Source organism: Python bivittatus, unplaced genomic scaffold (genome assembly GCF_059951505.1).
Source record: "Python bivittatus isolate LINGU-HERP-01145 unplaced genomic scaffold, Pbiv_v1 ctg000610_np1212, whole genome shotgun sequence".
Lineage (NCBI taxonomy): Eukaryota > Metazoa > Chordata > Lepidosauria > Squamata > Pythonidae > Python > Python bivittatus.
Genome location: NW_028277088.1, coordinates 53072080 through 53091898, shown reverse-complemented (window position 1 = coordinate 53091898; position 19819 = coordinate 53072080). Strand labels below are relative to the sequence as shown.

General features: G+C 40.8%; 1 protein-coding gene across 3 annotated transcripts in view; it reads left to right on the top strand.

Moving 5' to 3' along the window:
- Positions 1–4201: 4201 nt before the first annotated feature.
- LANCL2 (LanC like glutathione S-transferase 2) overlaps positions 4202–19819 on the top strand; it is a 32772-nt gene continuing 17154 nt past the window's right edge. Inside the window, exons 1-7 of one of the 3 annotated variants that reach the window (XM_088150024.1) lie at positions 4202–4524; positions 9924–10041; positions 13661–13868; positions 14942–15089; positions 16638–16784; positions 18351–18533; positions 19424–19600. In XM_088150024.1, the coding sequence (XP_088006150.1) occupies positions 4306–4524; positions 9924–10041; positions 13661–13868; positions 14942–15089; positions 16638–16784; positions 18351–18533; positions 19424–19600 (1200 nt within the window). In that variant the 5' untranslated portion in view covers positions 4202–4305. The remainder of the gene's footprint in view (positions 4525–9923; positions 10042–13660; positions 13869–14941; positions 15090–16637; positions 16785–18350; positions 18534–19423; positions 19601–19819) is intronic. The other 2 variants (XM_088150025.1, XM_007423433.4) reach the window with 2 other exon arrangements.

The following is a 19819-nucleotide window of genomic DNA, read 5'->3' as shown; positions in this document are numbered from 1 at the left end:
AGACCACAGGACTGGTCTCAAAGACACATGGTTGCCAAACTCATTCATTGAATGACTGATATGTGCAGTGTGTGTTTCTAGCCCCGGGGGGCATTCTCATCCAAGGCATCAGCAACAACTGCAGGCATAGAATCACAGTGCAACAAGAAGCACCCTGCTACTCTCTGGGTATGGTCCACCTTACCCAATTCTTAAGGAAAAAGTTCAAAAAGGATCCAGAACTTCTATCACAGTCAATGGTTCTAAAGGCTTTTGAGAAGTCCATGAGAATCAAGACTCTCCTAGCACAAGATCAGGACAATCAAGAAAACTTCAGCATGAAATTCAAAAGGGATTTAGATCCAAGTCCAAGGGATTTAGATTTATAAAGCCTGCTTAGGATCTCACTAGGTGTGGAGATGCTAGCAACATTTATTAACAATTGAGCTTTTCTTTATTTAAGGCAAGTATCTTCAGGAACAATCATTCACTGTGGAGTCCTGGGAGTTCTCTGAGCTTGGCTGTTTTCTTGCAAATATTTCGTTACCTGGCTAGGTAACATCTTTAGTGCTAGAATGGAATGAGGTTTGTTCTCTGTTTATATACAGTGGCAGAACTTCTCCTCACCACCAATCATCACCCAGATAAGGAGAAATTAACACCAAGATTATCACCAGGCATACAATCAGCAGTAATACCCTAATCAAAGAACTACCAGAGGGGAAAAATAAAATAAAACAAAATCCACACCCCCACCAACACTGGCAGCGCATGCCACTGTATACCCTGAACTACACATATTCTCTTCTATTGGTACGATCATTCACAAGGCATTAAAAACTGGGTTTTGCCATCAAGCCTGAGGCCCTGATAGTTTTGCCCATTTCTTGGTCATGGTTGTATTAAATATGGGATGTCATAAGTCTTCTTGGCTGCTATGTCATTTTATGTTATTTATGCTGTTTTTAATTTTGGTTGTTTTTTGCTCTGTTTTTATTCTTTTTTTACTGTTAACCACCCAGAATCATGCATGTGAGATGGGCGGCCATATAAATGTATTATATAAATCAACCAGTCATACTACCGCCTGATATAGAGAAGCCAAGGTCATTTCCTTTCTGAGAAGTATTGGCTGCTTCCCAAATCCAGCTAGACAGTCCCTCCTTTTTCAATGTAACAAACCAGAAGCGTAAGGGGCACATACACAGGTTACAACTCTCCTCATCTAAGCACTGAATCTTAACATTTGAAACTTGTCAAGTCAGTTCCAAACTAAGCACATGTAAAGACTGACCAAAGCAAAAAGGGTGTCCAAGTTAAAATAGAGGTGAATAATTTTGCTAATCATGATCTTAAGCATCTACAGATAGAGCAGAGTTTGAGAAACTTTCTGCACCAACTGGAAAGATCACTGTAAGGATGCAGCAATGGCAGAAAATAGCTTATTTATTGCCATAACTATCAGAATGGGCTTGGTAATCTTTTCTTAGGATTCAGTAAGATTCAGAACAAGTTTTATATTGTTCCTATTCCAACATTCATTGCTTGCAGCTCTCCAAGTTTCCAAAACACAATGCTCAAAAGGATGATTTATAAAATGCAGAGTTGATAAATTTTAGGGCCTTGTTGGATTATATTATTATTAGGGCTATTACTCATGATAGGAACTTGAAACACATTATGATTCAGATAACAAGAAAATGGAAACATGTGACTGATAGGGAGCTGAAAAATAGGTTGAAACTCAGCAAGCAGCCTTCAGCCTTATTGCTTCCTATTAGTGTACATTCATCATACCAAGACCACAGCAGCCGCATTTGATGACATTGTTCCTTCTTCCACCAATGGAGGGGGGGAGCTAATTAGGTTTTCAGGCATCAGTAGGCTTCTTGACAGAATGATCATTTTGGATTATGATGAACAATTACAGTCACACTGCAATAGCACTTATGTGTACTTTACAAGGGTTAGCTACAAAAGGTAGCATTGTTCTCATAATATACAAGAGACTGCCATTCTTTGGGTCATCTTGATCACAACCTAGATCCGGACTGGAATGTGGTATAGTGGACAAGGAACTGACCCAGGACTGGGGAGACTCAGGTTTAAGTCCACTATCAGCCATGGAAGCTCACTGGGCAATTTTGAATGAGTCACTCTCTCATAGCCCAAGCTTTTAAATTGTGTAAGTCGGAGTCAAAATCCAATAAATAAATAATGATTGGCAAGAATATGAGTAGGATTATAGGAGCAAGAGCCAAAGTTTAGGCCCCAATATCTCCAGTTAAAAAAGTTTAAGTAGATGAAGAACCTCTGCCTAAAACCTGCTATCGGTCAGAGGAGATCATGCAAGATTTGATGTACTAATCACTTTATAATATACTATTATAAGTAATATAAGGCAACTTCTTGTATAGAGATATGTGGGCAGAGCATGGAGACAGAGATCTGGATGTGATAATGTTTATGCTGGCAGGTTTAGGAAAAAGCATAAATACAAGTAGAGCAGCATTAGGAGTTACAGTGGCAGAGGTGCTGGTGGAGAAATGTTGGGAATTAAACAGGGATGCGTTATATCTTTAACACAAAGGTATTTCTATTAATGTCCCTGCTTTATAGGCCAGCACCCTGTTGCTTTGTACAAATCACTTATATATTCATAAATCAGATACGTCTCTAGAAATCTGGGGGTGTAAAGCAATATGGTTGAGAGACAATCCTTCCAATCACTTCCCCAGCCAGGTGCCCTCCATGGCAGCTTTTGGAATTTCTAACCTGCATAGCTTTCCACGGGAAGCCTGGGAGTTGAAGTCCAACATAGGTTGACAAAGGACGCCCTTGTTCATTTTTTTTTAAATGAAATTATAGCTGCAAAAATTTACATTTGTTTACATTGAGTAAGTCTGCCAATATGTAGGATTGCACTTTAAACTCATGTTGTCATCTTCAACATCCTTTTGCAAAACAAATGTGCAGCCTATAGATGTGTGAGTACGTGTCTGTTGGGAAGGATTGTTTCTCTAGATTCTTGACAGCTGTGAGGCAAGCTGGCTGAGGCCCTCCCACCTCCTGAGTCTCTGTCATTTACGATTGATTTTGTGTGTTCATTCGCTGGCACTACAAGGCAGGCACATACTGACTTCACAGCCACAAAGGAAGACAGAAGCTGCAGGAAAACATTGCAGGCCAGGGTGGGAAGAGGGCTAGTAACCATCAGTGGCTGCTCCACCACCTCTGTGATTTTCCTGTCTTCTCCCTCCAATCCTTCTTTGGTTGTATTTATACTGGTATTCAGATCAGTTGAAGGTGGATCAGGCTCTGCCTGGGCTAGACGGACTGTGAATGCCCACTGCAAAGTACCTTTGCCAGAGCAGAAGAGGACAGAATACCAGCAAGAGAACAGAGCACCAGAGCTTCAAAGGGGCCGTTTTTGTCTTCTCTTCTCCTGATGGTCTCTGCCAGCCAGAGGGTTCGGATGTCCCTGCACAAGGAGTTTCTCATCTATTGTCTACTCTTCGGGTTTTCTTTCCCCCTGCTGATCCTGATGATCCTGATCTAAAATGATTTTGGAGACTATCACGTTCGGTTGCGGAGAGGCAGGAGGCAGAAGCCCTGTTTTGGAGCCTCGGAGCTTGCTGATAAGTGCTGCAGCAGCGGCGGCGGCGGCAGCGGCCGCCTGACCTCTCTCGGTTGTGGGGGAGGGAAACAGGAGGATGACCATCAGAAAGGGGGGATTGGGGGATGCCCTCGAGCCCCAGAGGATTCCCTAATCTGTCCATCCAGGTGTGCCGCAGGAAGAAGGATAGCTCTCCTGTATTTTCTTGCCAAATTTCCAGGAAACTGCCCCATCATTGGGAGGGTGTGGTGTTTCTCTACCCCTTAACCCGGGAGTAGGGTGGGAACCAATTATTATTTACACATGCGCCCACACACACTGAAAGCTGGCTGGGTTTAGGACCGGAATGGAGAGGAAACGACTAACAATGGTCTCACGTTGGTCCTGTCACCTTGCAGATTGGCTAGGACTCGCGTAACTGTTTAATCCTTAACTGCTAAGGGTTTTAGATACCCACCCTGGTTTGATTTTCTCTCCGCGATGAGGCGTGTCGCGTTTCTCAACCTTCCCTGAGAGATAACTTCATCACCTGGCGACCCCCCCCTCCCCCCCAATTTTGGGCTGGTGTGCAACAGCGGCTGCCTTTCTAGGCGCTGATAGCAGCCACCGTTTTGCGACCGTTAAAGCGCGTTGCTGTTATTATCGCTGGCTGGGGAGTTTGTCCTGCTTGGCTCGCCGTGCGACGGTGGGAGGGCAGGGGGCAGGCTGAGATGGGAGAGGGCATGTCCAAGCGACTGAAGGTGCAATTGGGAAGTGAAGCGGAGATGGAGGAGAGGGCGTTCAATAACCCCTACCCAGATTATCAGCCTCATGGAACCGCCGCCTCGGCCAGCACTACTCCGCCTTCCCCCAGCGACTCGGAGGGCAATCGGTGCAGTTCGGCTTCGCCCCAAAGAGACGACTCCCTCCCCTTCGATAGCGACGGGCAGGTAAGCTAGTCTCAGGCCCGGAGGCGACTACATTAAGAACTCAAGGCCGGCGTTCCAGAACGTTGGTTTCACGGCATTCTGGAACGCAAGCCTGAATGGCTTTTAAGACTCGGTATATCGGATGTTGGCTCCCCCCCCGCCCCCGTTTTCAAAAAAACAGCCAAGAGGCCAGGCGGGTTGGATTGCAATATTTCCTATCCCAAGCCTCCTGCGGGACTGGGTGGATCTGTCTTAAGGGAAAAAAGGCATTTTTGGTGTCTGGGCATTCCGACACGGGATAGCAGATTTCTTTGTTTATTTTTCATATGAGCCCTCGGTTAGCATTTGTGTGTTCTCTCTCTCCCTCTTTTAGGTCCCTCCCGTTAATCCTCGGCTCCTCCTTCGCCTCCAGGCCTTTCTCCACACCCAAGCGTGTGGAAGAACTTGGAAAGGCGAGCCAATCAAAGCCGCGTAAATGCTAGGAGCTGGATAGAAGGCTCCCTTCTTGTCTGTATAATTGTACAAATACAATTTATGTCGAAAATCGCGTTTAGCGATCTTTCACACGTTACCAGATTGGTGAAAAATGCAATGGGGAGATTATTTTCCCACATACTCACTGAATATAGAAATTCCTTCCCTCTCTGATTATTTTTCTATCTCCACTTTCAAGCTCACATGCTGAAATTGTTGTTTTGTCAATGGGGTAGTGGAGTTCCATCCTGCGAGCCTCATCTGCGGCCTGAAATTATTGGTACAGGTTTATCAAATTTTTAGGAAGGTGTCTGGGAAGAAGTCCTTGGGTGATTTTGGGTGGTCACTCTCTACCAGCCCAACCCACCTCACAGGGTGGTAGCTTTGTGAAAATAGGAGGGGGGAGCATTAGGTATGTATGCTGCCTTGAGGTGACCAAAAATAAAGACAGGATCAAAATCTAAGAAATAAATATGGTGGAAGTATAAACTGGGGAATTTGTCATATGAAGTCATAAGATAGCAGAGTTGCTTTAATGCACAGCCATTAACATTCCAGTATCTTAACACATACGCTATCTGAAGGAAATATCTGGTATTTCTTGACTGTCATGATTTTTCCCAAAGGAGCATAAAACCTGCAGTTTGGTCAATTATTGAGAAGTATCTGCTGGCAATCCCTGTCTGTCTGTGCCTTGCATCAGAACTAATTTCCATGAATTTACTTTCACAGGACATAAATACTGAAATAGTTTAAATTGGAAGTACAACTTGGTATGCTCAAATGCTGATTAGCAATCTTCCTTTAACAGTGGGGGAAAATGTTAAGGTATTTGAGAATCTGGGTACAATTTTCCCATATTCTGAAATAGAATTTGCTTGTTTTAAGCCAGTTCAATGTAACAGGTCATAGAAAGGTTACTTATGTGAAAGGAGGCCTTTGGAAAATAATTGTAGACTGGAGTGACATATTTAAGCAGATGACAGGAAATTCCAAATTATACCATGCAATCTGTAGATATATACTCAGAAATAAATCTTGCTGGCTTCTGTGGGATTTACTCTCAAGAAGTGTGGCTATCTGTCCATTGATATTCTCTGGTTCTAAACCAGAAATGAGCAACCTACAGCCCAGAGTCCTCCAGGATCATACCAACAAAATTGTACGTCAATCCCCCAAATAATGGCAACTGATTTGCTAATAATTTTTTGGCTGGAAATTAACTAACGCACCCACCCCACCCTGTGTCTTGGATTTGTATTGTAAGCTGGCTTGTCTAGGAGTGAACAGGAAAGAAATATCTTAAACGGGCAAACAAAACAATAAAAAAGCAGAAATCCAATCCCTGTCATCTCCATGGATGTCACTATAATATCCAAGTACTTTGTTACCTATTTTGCTCAATAAGAGTTTGAAGTGTGTGCTGCCCAGAGGAGTTGCTCTGCTTCCCAGTTCGACACACAATGGTTATTTGTAGGTAAGGATATGAAGCTGATATTTAGGATTTCTAATTCCTTGTCTCAAGCATTCATTTCAGCCTTGCAAAAAATCAATAAGATGATACTTTCCTAGTCTGCCAGTTCTGGCTTGCAAAACCTCTCCCCCATTTATCCTTCAACCCTCTTTTTCATATAGTGGATTTCTCTGTAGAGAGTATAAATCTTTTGCCTTTTTTTCTTGCCCCAAAGACAGAAGACTGTCTCAAGATGATTTTAGTTGCTTCTTTTCTCAGTGTGGTATGGCACTGCTTGGCAACCTGTGTGCTAGTAATTTATCCTCTGTGACCAGATTATGAATGACACGCCCCACTCCCTTGTAGTTCCTGCCAAACATGCCATTTATATAGTGATAATTGTTTTTCATTGTTAACCACAGAGAATCAGATTCGGGACAACCCTAACAAGTGCTAACCTCTCTAAAGGTCTAGCGTTGCTACTTGCTGTGGAATTCAAAGGGAAATTGAACTGAGTAGCTGGCACGCCACCATGTATGGATGTCTGGCTGTGACTCAGTAGTTCACAAGTCTGAAATACCAAATCGTTTCCAGGATACAGGATTGACACTGTAATACAGCATCACTGGGCAGCTGCCAAGCCTGCCAAGCTGCAGTGACCTCTCTTTGGAGGCAAAGACAATGTCCCTGGAGCTATCGTGAAGCAATTAAAATGGTGCTGATTGCAAGGTTGCGGTTGTCACTTGCCACTGCTACTGGTTAAGCCAGCTGTTCCTCCAGAAAGGACCCCCTCCAACTTGGAGACAATCCTGTTCAAGTTCAGTGGGCAAGGTTGGCTTTGCAGGAATGGAATAGAGACTCTGCTTCCTAATTGCATCCCAAATAGATTTTTCACCTTTCTACTTATGGAGAAAGACAAAGGTTTTAGCTAAAGGAAATCTGAATGTTATATTTTAAATATTAACTGTGGAGCAGAAAGACAGAAAACTCAACGTATGTCAGACTTCCCCAACTGATCGTTCTCTGTATATATGAAATCTGCAGCTCCTACTACCAGGGCTTGCCTACAGCTCACACCTATGAGTAGATTTGTGGCTTTTGTTCTCCTCAAATTCCATGTGCCTCATCCACAACTTTCCATTTGTTTATCTATATATTTTCTCCAAGCTGATGTCTGTATTCAAATTACTGAACACAAATGATATGCACAAGGACTGCTGCTCGTCATTTATTTTGACTCTGTCATATCACAGGACCATTATCACGGAATCATAATCTTTTGTCAGACATAAATTGAGTACCTGAGTTATGACAAATGCTTCACAGAACATAATCAGAAGTTGCCTTCAGTTGTCAGGGAATTGTGTGTGTGTGGGGGGGGGGGGATTTTTAACCAAAAATCTAGGACTAAAATAGACTTTGTATAGTTGAACCATTATTATTAAAAATTAATTGACTGGGTATATGTGCCCTGATATTTTTGTGGGTTGAACTGCATGCTTCATATAATTAAGATTTAATTTAGACTCTAACTGGTTCCTTAGGAACAAGCTGAAGACTAATGATAATTAATGGCAAACATTACTTAGCTGGAGGGAATAGTTAATTGGGACAACTTCAGATGATTTAGTGATGTTTAGTTATTTAGCATACACTTGGGATTGCTCACACTTTTTATTTGTACTGAAGACACAGAGTTACCATTTTGGTAAATCACATGGTATGGTGCCAAAACAGCGTTTTACAAGCTGTCAGAAACTCTTACTGTAATTGGTATAGGCAGTGGGGCAAAAATTGCATTTTTTGCCTGAGCTAAATACATGCATTTAGCTAAATACACTAGATACATTTAAACATATGTGTATTTAAACACATCTACAGGGTTCCAGAATATGTCAAACAATGCATCCCACACCCTGGCTCAGTTTATTCAGAATGATGGCATGTCTGATGGTGTGAAAAGTCACTGAGAAATCCATCACTACTGAATTAAGGAAATTCACCCTACAGGATAACTAAAAGCAGGAATTCGAATAGATTTGAAATTAATCAGTTTCTTTAAAGGTAACTGAGTTTGCTAAGACAATGCTTAGAAAGGAAATGTCAGCCAGTGGCCCATAATTGTAACATTGTCAAGATGTAGGCTAGTTTCTTCAGAAGACACCAGACTTCTTCTAAAGAAATCATCCCTTCTTAGAAATCTTATGGACACTGATGGATATTTCCTCTGTGTTAGATAAATAAATTGCTGAAAAAAAGCATACAGCAGATTGGCTGGCTTCAACCCATTAATTTCTGCATATTTCCAGTAACTCAAATTCATCTGAGAAAGTTGGGCTCAGTGATTCTCTGGACTCCTCTGTTAACAACACTACATTGATTGTGGAGCCCAAGTCATGGTGAATATTTTATAATACCGAACTACCTAAATCTTAATATAATGTCTGTGTAGCGTCCAGTCTTGCTGTGTGCTGCTATCAGGTTTCATCAATTTCTCATGACATAGCTTCATTGAGTTATGGTGGAAAGCATATTTCTTTACATTAGCAACTGGTGGTGTTGCCAACTAAGGAAGAGCAGCCACCATCATTTAGGATGGCTGGCCACAAAATGGTATAATCATGTGTACTTGGTAGTAGTTGCTTCTCATCTTCCTCCTCCTCATCTAGCTGTGTACAAATGGTCCAGATGAAATCCATTGTTAAGGCTAAATTACAAATCCTTGTTGTTTCAAAGAGAAGTTGAAAAACAAGGGAAATCCAAATGAAACCCTATTGAAAATTTACAATTATATAGCAAGGAACTGTTTAATGGGTGCCGTTTATTTTTCTATTTGCTGCCATTAACAATTCCCAATAGATTAAAAAAAAAAAAAAGGATGGTTGAAGCAGAGGCAGAGAAATTACTGAAACTTTTTCTTGGCCAGAGGAATTAAAATCATTGTGAAAGACCAAGTCTGAAAGTTGCTGGGTCTCTTATATGCCTTTTAATGCTAAACAGACATACTGTCTGAGCTCACACATAATGCTGAACCTAATGTGGTTTGTTTGATTTGGCTTTGATTGTTATGGGAACTAGGGAGGTGCAAAACAGTTCAGGATCAAAATAGTAAGACACAAAATACCATGTTCCAAATGCAAAATTGTTTTTGGGGCATTCCAGAACGTACTGTTCTTGAAGGGGACAGTTGTGACTCCTGTTTTGTAGTAAAAAATGCTGCATTTCAAAATGGAACATTTCCAGTAAGGTCTGAACAATATTAGATGGAACAGCCCAATCCATCCAAGGCCTGAACTTTTGAGGATCAAAATGTTTCAGCTCTAAAACATTTTGCAGACCCCTAATGTGAACTTCCCCATTACATGTGTAAATTATGATTTATGGCTTAGGGTCTTGTGTGTTTCATTCAAGAAGATTTTATTTGTTATCTAAATCAGACCTTCTGTGTGCACATAATACATTTTAACCGTATCTGGCCTTATTTTTTTTGCAGATCAGCCCGTATTTTAATAAGAAAATTACAACTAAAATTAAAGACTTATTGCAACAAATGGAAGAAGGATTAAAGACAGCAGATCCTCATGACTGCTCTGCATATACTGGCTGGACAGGTGAGATACCTGAATTTTTTGATAGATAGTTAATTTGGAAGTGAAGTCATAAGAGCTTCACTATGTATCAAGTGCTAGATTCTACATTCAGGTTGTATTCTGTTGATATTCCAATTGTTGATAAAGTTTTCTCTCACCTTTCATGAAGACATCTGTAACATATTTGATAATGTTGTAAGCAAGGCATACATTCCCCAACTTCTCTTTAGTTCAAAAGGCCAAATGTTTAGACTTTTTTTCTTTAATGACTGATCACATAGAAGGAGAAATTCTTTCTTCATTGAATGAGAGTTTTCTAGCCGCAAGAGTTGGCTTGAAATATGTTATGGAAGCGCAGTTTTCCTTGGGTCTGTGAGAATGCTATTGTGAAAGGAGTCCAGGCCACATTGAAAGATTTAAAAAATGACCAGAGGATGAACATTTAATTAAATCTTACTTTTTAAAATCTGCAATCAGTTATTTAACTATCCCCATCTCCTCACACCTTGACGGATTCCCTAGCTTAAAATCAATTCAGAAATATGTGAGCAAAACTAAACCAAACAAAAACAAGAACCTACAAATTCATTCTCTGAGATGCAGAGGTGGCAAGACAACGTTGTTGAGTTTGTTTTGGGGGGGCAGAGAGAGATTTGGGAGATGTAGGGGTGTTTCTAATCACCTGATAGGTATGTGTCCTACAGGCAATGCCTAATGAATTGCAGAACCTGCAATGTATTACTCTGGTTCTCTCCAAGGTTTAGATGTCCTGCATAGCTCATTGCTCATCCTCAGGACTGGCCAACCAAAATATAAGGTAGCAAAATAAATACAGAAGAATTTATGCTGGGAATGGAATGCAGTTTATTGGCACAGGATGTATACTGCCTGATGGACAAAGTATACATAGACATACAAGACAGCATACATAGTCTTACATACCTCTAACTTTGGGTCCCTTGTTCTGCACTCAAACCCTATTGCAATCAAGGTTTACACAAATCATCCAAAATGTAGGGTTTATTTTTGTCATACTTTGTATGTTCAGTTTCAGCTGAAAAGGCTCCCAGAATAACTTTACAACCTAAAAGACCCATCACAAAGAAAATGAGGGGAAAGGGGAGATAAAAACAAACTTGGGAAGTAATTCTCAATTTGGAGAAATTGTAGTAATGATCATCTGGGATGGAAACAGTTGAGGAATAGCGCAGATCACTATTGGAAGAGTTGTTTCTCCCTGTCTTTGCTACAGCTTGATCCAGAGACTGTTTCCAAGGATTAGCTCAAGGAGGGAGAGACATGAAAAGCTGGCGTTTCAGCAGACCACATGCTCTTCTCTGGTTTTGTCCCAAACAAAAGTTAAATTTGAAAGCAGATTGGCCCACTCTCAGTTACGAAAAAAAGATCAGTATTTTTCCACTTGTTCCTTCTTAATGGCTCTGAAAGGATGCAAAGCATTCTAAGCAGATGGCTCTGTAGGAGGAGAGGTGACAAAATTGTGGCATTTGTGATTTGTTTGCTTGAAAAAAAAATGGAAACAGCCTAATGGTGGTGAAATGTTGTTTTCCAAAAAAATATTGCCGCCTCTCACTTGCTATTTTTTTAGAAATGGAACAGAACAAAATTCTGTTGCTGGGATTAGGGTAATTCATTGCTAATTCATTCTTGAGTCCAGTATGATGGAAGAATTCAACCTTTTGCTTACCGCAAGACAGAAAAAGGAATAGTAGCAGTCCCGTGGGAGAAGCCTTAGTGTTGGACAGGAACACTCTGTGTTAAAATATGTTTGGAGCTTTGTGTGAGTTAAATGTAAAGCTATTCATACTACTTTATTTTTGGGTTTTATTTATTTCCACCCATTGTGCCCTGCCCCTCCTTGAAGAAGCTCAGAGTGGCACACATATTGTTACTCACTGCACAGTTGTAACAGTCTTGTGAGACAGGCTAGGAGAATTGATAGCTGATCTTCGTAATTGAATTGGGAACCCATGTTTTTTGTGATAAAGGGCCATCACTTGTTCCACTGCACATACAGCTTTCCTTTTCTAACCTGTTTAATCTAATCCTGATAAGCATTTTTGCATTTTTAATTGTATTTCAATAAAAAATGTGATTTAGCAAAATGCATTGTTTCCCTGCATCACCTCTCTTCAGTGATATAAAATAGAAAACAATTATTATTATACACAACTCCACGTAGTTGGTCCTAGCATTTTTGTTATAAATATTAAGTTACCGACAGCATACCTGATTCATTTCTTGTGTGTTGGGACTGTAACTCCCTAATCCTGATACTTCTGAAGGACACCAGCTGAGGAAAGTTGATCTAGATTAATGGAACTGTCAGTGCATTAGGATAAAGTCTCTTTTGAGCCAAATGACTCCTGATGATTTCATGGACATACCCAGGCAGTTTTCTTGGCAGCAGTACAGAAGTGAATTGCCATAGCTTTCTGGGATGTTTTTCAAATTCTTGATCTAGTTTACAGCCCTGGTATTCTCTGGTAGTCTCCCTTCAAGTGAGGCCTAATCATTCTTATGTTCTGAACAATCAGACAAGTACTGATTGTATCTTTTGAAGCCAGTGCATTCTCCCACTTTGGGTTTGGTGGGCCTAATAGGCAAAATGCACCAGGAAAGTAACAGGGAAATTGGAACTCTGTTGATACCCCTGAATATCTCAGCAGCTTGACATGGCCTTGTAGTCATTCTCCTCTTCCTTCTCGGTGCTATCAGAAAGTGATCTTGGGAGATATCTGCTTGACCTCCTTGGGAATTGTCCTGTGGAATACTGCAAGGTTGATTTTGTTCCCCACGTTATTTAGTATCTATGGAAAGATGCTGAGAAGGGAGCAGTTCTACTGGTACCCTGATGATCCCCAGTTGTGCTTCTTTCCTAAAAGTTCAAGATAGGTTATTTCAACAGCTTCTGCGTGTTTTAGTCTGTAATAGACTGGATGCTGGAGAACAAACTGAAGCTGAATTCAGACAAGTCAGAGTTCTTGGTTATTGTAGGTACTGAACTTTTGCTTATTCTGAATGAGACTGAACTCCCACATATGAAACAGATTTTCATCTGGGAGTCCCCTCTGCACAAGAGGGATTTTGATTCATTTTGGCTGACAAACCAAATGTAACCCTTCCTGGGGAAGATTGGCATGGTGTGGGTAACACATGCTGTGTAACATCAAGTGTAGGTTTTAAAATTGCACCTCTTTCTAGGGTACAGCTTGAAAATAGTGTGGAATTTGCAGCTGGCCCAGAACGTGGCAGTATGAGTGGTGATTGACAGCTCTTGGAAGTGCCACCATATCTCAACATTGAAACAGTTATATGGGATGTTTTGCAAGACCGATTCAAGTTATTCTCTTAGTCTTTAGTGAAATCCAACTCCTACAGTTTCTTACAAGAAGAGCAATGGAGAGTAATAGAGAGAAGTGAAAAAGAGTAAAAACTGTAAGGAATTGTATTTATGCCATTTGAGAGTTTAGTGGTAGGCCTGGCATTAAAACAGGTTAAACTACTGAATTGAGATGTATATATGAATGATGCTTCCAGTGTATTGGATGTGGGTTCAGAAATGTAGAGAAAACCACAGATGAAGTATCTCATTTTTTTCCTCCCTGTGTGGCAATTTCAGGCATAGCGCTCTTGTATCTTCAGCTATATCGTGTGACAAACGAGCCAACTCACCTACAGCGATCCCTGGATTATGTGAAGAGAATCCTACGCAATCTGAATGGAAGAAGAGTTACATTCCTCTGCGGTGATGCTGGACCTTTGGCAGTGGGAGCAGTTGTGTATCACAAGCTGAAGAATGACAGTGAATCCAAGGAGTGTGTGACCAAGTGAGTGGCTGAGATTGACTGGGACAAACAGATTAGGTCAACTAAATATTCTTTGGTATAAGACTGCCCTTTGGATTGTTTCTGGCAGATGATTACTGGCAAGCAATACCAATTTGTGAAATGCTGGTGATAGAGCACTTTGTGCTCATATTCTCATTTTTTTCTGTGCCAAATAATGAACCTATTTTAATTGTGTGTGTTTGTATCTTAATTTTTTACTCTAACATTTTTTAATATCCTTTGATACTCTCATTCTGGAAAATAATATTATTAGGAGCCTAAGGCTTTTGGAATGTTTTCCTGTCATTCAGCTGCTTTGAAACTGACAACAGTTATGTTTGGAGAGTCATAAAGACCAGGTGTTTGATGTTTGCATTCTGTGTGTTCTATCTTGCCTCTATGTTGTATGGCTGATTGGCTCATAGAGACTCCACCCTTCTATTGAAGTTTATATTTAGAATTTTAATTGGTCACCTGCTAATCCATGCTTGGTGGGAGATTAATTTCTGCCATTACTTTTGCAAAGAGTATCTTTTTGTTACATGAATCTTCTTCATCTCCTAAGAATAAAGTTGGGGAGTTTTGTGAAGCAGAAGCAAAGAGTGATAAAAGGTTAAAGACGGGATCCTAGACATGCTTAATTGGAAATAAATGCTATTGGAATCAGTTGAGTTGCCTTCCAAAACATCTGGCTGCCAGGATCATCCATGAGGGAGCTTCCAAAAATCCAGAAGCTCCACCCCCTTTTTACATGTATTGCCCCTGCTGGCTGCCATCCATGAAGTTCTATGCAGACAGTTTTGTAATTGTAATTAGCTAACTTTCTACCTCCCTACCCCCATCCCCCAGAACAAGCATTTTTCTAACACTGTCCAAGCTGCTTCCAACTTGATGTAATTCAGCACTTTTGAAATACAAGAGAATTTTCAATGGGGGCAGTTTTTGCTTTCTCTGGCAGTCAGGTGAATTGCTACTTACAAGTCTTGACTAGACAGCATCCCATATCACATCTGAGACTGAATGTAAGAATGAGAGCTCCATTGCATGCTTTTCTCACTTCTGGTTTGCCCCAGACTTTTGCAGCTCCAGAGAATGGTCCTTGCTTCAGATTCTGACCTTCCAGATGAGTTGCTTTATGGAAGATCTGGTTACTTGTATGCTTTGCTTTATCTGAATACTGAAATTGGTCCTGAGACAGTGCCGCAGTCAGTAATCAAAGAGGTAAGGGAAATGCAATAAAACCTTGATTCTCTGGACCTCCATTCAGCTGTCTTTGAATGTAACTGACAAAATTGTATTTGGGATTTCAGTTCCCAAAGAATGGACAAAAATGTCTGTTTTCCTAAAGCCTGGTGTCATTTGTAAAATCATATAATTGACATTTGCATCAATTTACATTGTTTGCCTAATTGCATAATTCAGTTTGAATGTAGCAGATACTCAGAATTAATGGATACCACTTCCCCACAAATGGTCACTTAAATCCAACATTGTATGCTTTTTCTTTCTTTCAATGACATTCCAGAGAGTTCAACTTGAACAGAGTTGGCTGCTTTGAAAAGGAAGAGACTTCTGAATACGCACAGTGTTTTTTAATAGTTCTTTCAGTTCCTCTCTCTTCTTCTGTATGTCCCACTCAGCAGCTTTGATTATGCTGAATTGTCTCCCACCTACCCAAGCCTTTCCTTGCCTTTTCCCAAACTTTTCATTTTAAAACCACACCCCAGAAGCAACCTATTTGGCATTGCGGGGGGAGGGGTTGCTTTCCAATTTTTTTTAGGAGGGCTGTTAAGTCAGAGGCTTAAGACACCTATTTCTCCCCTTATAGCCACCCACAATATTGGGACTTTTACTTTGATGTATCCATTTTGCCTCTAAAACTTGGTAATTCCCAACTGGTCCAATGCCTTATGATAGCACTTCCAAAGAAGGTAGAAGAGAGAGAGAGAAGGAGCTGTCCCTGGCTATGTGGCCTCCCCCTTGCTCTGTTCTGTTTTATAGCCCACTTTATCCTCTTCCTGTCAACCTTCCACTTTTGTGCCAATGGGAGCCTGTATTTTTGTCCCAATATATTTTGGAAGGTCATTGCACAGTACCAAAGGACATAACTTGGCTCATGGAAAGGTCCAGGTTGCATCCATGCCTTTCGAAACAGGGTTATAGAAACCCAGAGATGCTCCCTGTTAGTGCCAACAGTATTGAAGAAGATGAAGCAATAGTCTAGCTTGGTATCAGAAGGGAGTGCGCTTAGTTTTCAGAAAATTATAGAAAATAAACCAAAGGGTTCCCTGTATATGGTATATTATTATTAGGGAGCTTCTTAACAAAAGATGGATAAGCCCTGTTGTTTTCCAGCATCTAGCCTTCTTGAAAACCTATAATAAATAGTAATAAGATACAACCTCTGCAGAGGTTCTGAAATAGCCCAGAAATGAAGGAAAGAGTGCTTTCTGAACAGACACTGACATCTCTGCACTTGCATTCCAGCCAGCTCTACCTATTGCAGTGTCCTCTCTAGCTTGGTGGTAAAAGTGTTTTTGTGGGTGATAAAGCATTGCATTATATAGAAACAATGGCATGGTATCCTAGGAAATCTCAAGTGCTGCTTGAAGGTAGAGCTTGATCGCTTTGTATCCAAGGAGTTTCTCGAAGAAGACTGGCTTTGCAGCAGCATATTCGCATCGCTCAGGCAAAAAAGCAAACATTGTATTAGAAGAACACTGTACTTTTAGATTCTTCTCCTTCTTCTTCTTCCTCTGTCTGCATTAGGTTGTGGAATCCATCACTGAGTCAGGGAAAAACTTTTCCAGAGAAGAACGAAAGACTGAACGGTGCCCATTACTGTACCAGTGGCACCGGAAGCAGTATGTGGGAGCAGCCCATGGTGTGGCTGGGATTTACTACATGCTTATGCAGGTGAGGTTCCATGTGTTTGTTTTCTGGCCAACTAATTCTCTAGAGTCACTCTTGGTCTGCAGCTGTCTTCTTTTGAGACTATGCTAGAAGGACTTGCCCAGCCCTACTTCTAGATAGTGTTTTCCTAAGAGAGCACAGAACTCAATTCCACTGGAAAATCACAGTCTTTTGGGGAAGCCATTCTACTAGTGACTGGCAGTTTCTCAGCACTGAGGAAAAGGCCATCTGCATCTGCTCAGAACCACTTTTAATAGTGAGCAAGATGACCATCACTCAGTGGAGGACAGTCTCAGGCTTGGTCTTGGAGTTTCTGCCCGAGCCCTAGGAGGAACCCTGCCTCCCCAGTACTCCATTCAAGCCGCTTCTGCTGTTCCTGTTAGTCCATTCCTTGAAGGTTGGCCAAGAGTTTAAAGTGGATCTGGAGCAATACAGAGGGAAGCCCTGGCTCAAGGGAAACCTTTCCCATCGCTTGTTTGCCCAGAGCTAAGTCATTCTTGAGCTGCTGCTTTTGCACCCCAGCCATTGGCCAATTATTGATATCAGCTAGGCTGTTAAGGAAAGGGGGAAGGCATCCACATTGGCTCAAGAGAGTGGAGTGGAAATGTTCAGCAAAGAACTAACCCATTGAGGTTAAATCCCAAATGCACCTCTCTGCGGGATAACCCACATTAAGAGGTAGGAAGGCTTAGGATGGTATGGACTATAGAATGAGAAAGAAGAGATGACTTGGTCCCATAAGTAGTAGCATATATGAGATGCAAACCCAGGATCCTGGTTTGTTGCTTCCAAATGAATCAAATTTATGTTACTGAATTGGTATAACCCACATTGTTATTGGCTTGCAATCCTGTTTTGTTTGGGTGCCACAAATCAGGAGCCTGGGCTTCAGGATGGTATCATATTATTTATTTGTTTTACCCATTTAATGAATGAAGAAACTGCTCCTCTATTCCTTGAGTCTCCTAAGAGATGTGAATCTTCTTGAGACTTGATATGTGCTTGATTTAGAGATGATGAACATGTATTTCCACTTACAAAGGAATTGTCTTTCTGTTCCCCTCCATGCACATCTTGACTTTGTGGTATGATCCTTGAATCCAGATTTCAAGGATTTATATGGCCATTTCCTGGCAAACAAAGAAATACTAAGTTGCATGTGGGATTTGTGCATAGTAACTTTGCAATCCTGGTTTAATGTGCAAAATGGCCACCTAAGCATTTCACCATTATAAGATGTAGAAACCCCAAATAAGTGGGAAAGCTAACATCCCTCTTGGTAGAGGAATATGAGTATATATTCCACTTGTGGAATATATGAATCATATTATTGTTGGGCAACTCTTCTTGTCATACACAAAGCAATACACAGTGAGCAAAGTGCAATTTAGATATGATTTCATTTTAATTGTAAGACAGTCAAGCAAAGATAATTTAAGGCAATCATTTTCCAGATCTTCAGCATGGATATGAGGCTCACTGAAATGTGTAATCACAACATTTCATTTTTATGACAATGTACTCTTACTGTGTGAGAAAAGAAAAATAAAATCTTATTTTCTTTTGCAGCCAGCAGCTAATGTCGACCGGGAGACATTGATGGAACTTTTGAAGCCAAGCATTGACTATGTGCGTCATAAAAAATTCCGATCTGGGAATTATCCCTCATCTTTAAGCAATGAAACTGACAGGCTGGTGCATTGGTGTCATGGGGCACCTGGAGTCATCCATATGCTCATGCAAGCCTATAAGGTGCGTCCTTGTTTGACCCACACATGAGAGTAGAAAAAGATTTGCTTTGAAATGAAAAGTTGCCTTTTCAGACTTTTAATAGCAACTTATGTAGCATGTGCTGTCCATTCCTCCAGCACTTTGCAGTGTTGCTTTCTAAAATGTAATAAGGATTTTATTCTTCTGTGGGATAATCAGGATTCAAAGAACTAGCTGCTAAGTCTTGTTGTAAGCAAACAAAAAGTGAGTTTAGTGACAATGCTTCCTTCCCCATAGTTTGAGACAAACTCTTCTTTAAATGATGTTTTACCCCAAGCTGCATTCTGGCTGTTTCTTTTAATAGTTCATTTAATAGTTATTAAATGTGATAAATTGAAGTTATAGCTTTGCTTTGAGAAGCTTTCAGTCTGTATTCAGACAGTGGGGTGAGAAGGAAGACAACAGAGAAATTACATTTGAACTGGGAAGTCCTTAGTGTAAAACTCGCCTCATCCAGGAAGCTACTTGATGGTTTTTAGAAGATTCCATTTCTCAGCCTCAGTACCTATATGTGCCCAGGTAACTGGGAGTAATGGTACTGAATGGGGCTCTTGTAAGCAGTTTGAAACACCTGGATGACAGTTCATTCAATTGGTGGAATCTGGGTGAGCATTCCTGCAGAGATGGGCAGCTCTCAATGTAGAGCTAAATGTAGATTCTATGAGGGATCCTCTTTCCTAGATAAAAGAATGTCACAATGAGTCCCATTGCCCAATTCCATGGTAAAGCATGCTGTGGTGTCTCTGCAGAGGGAGTGCAAATAGACTCTGGAGATTTCTGGTTTAAATCCATATAGTCACAAAACCTTTTCCTACCTTTTCTGAGGTTTGGACAAGATGGGCATCTGATTCTGTGCTTCTTGATATCCACAGGTTTTCAAGGAAGATAAATATTTGAAGGATGCTATGGAATCTAGTGATGTCATTTGGCAAAGAGGGTTGTTGAGGAAAGGGTATGGAATCTGTCACGGGACTGCTGGAAATGGCTACTCTTTCTTATCCCTTTATCACCTAACTCAGGATAAAAAGTATCTTTACCGAGCTTGCAAGGTACTTTTTTCTCTTTTTTTTAGAGAAACACTAAATCCCTGTTCTTCTTATTGATGTGTCACTGAAAGATTTCTTCTTCCATATTCAAATCAAACAGGAAGAATAAGCTTATCCTATATTCCCATAGTAGGAAAAAAAGATCACTCTGTTAAAGTACCTCTTGGTTTTCTAACAGTTTTCTAAATCAACATACATTGAACACAATAATCGTAATTTTCT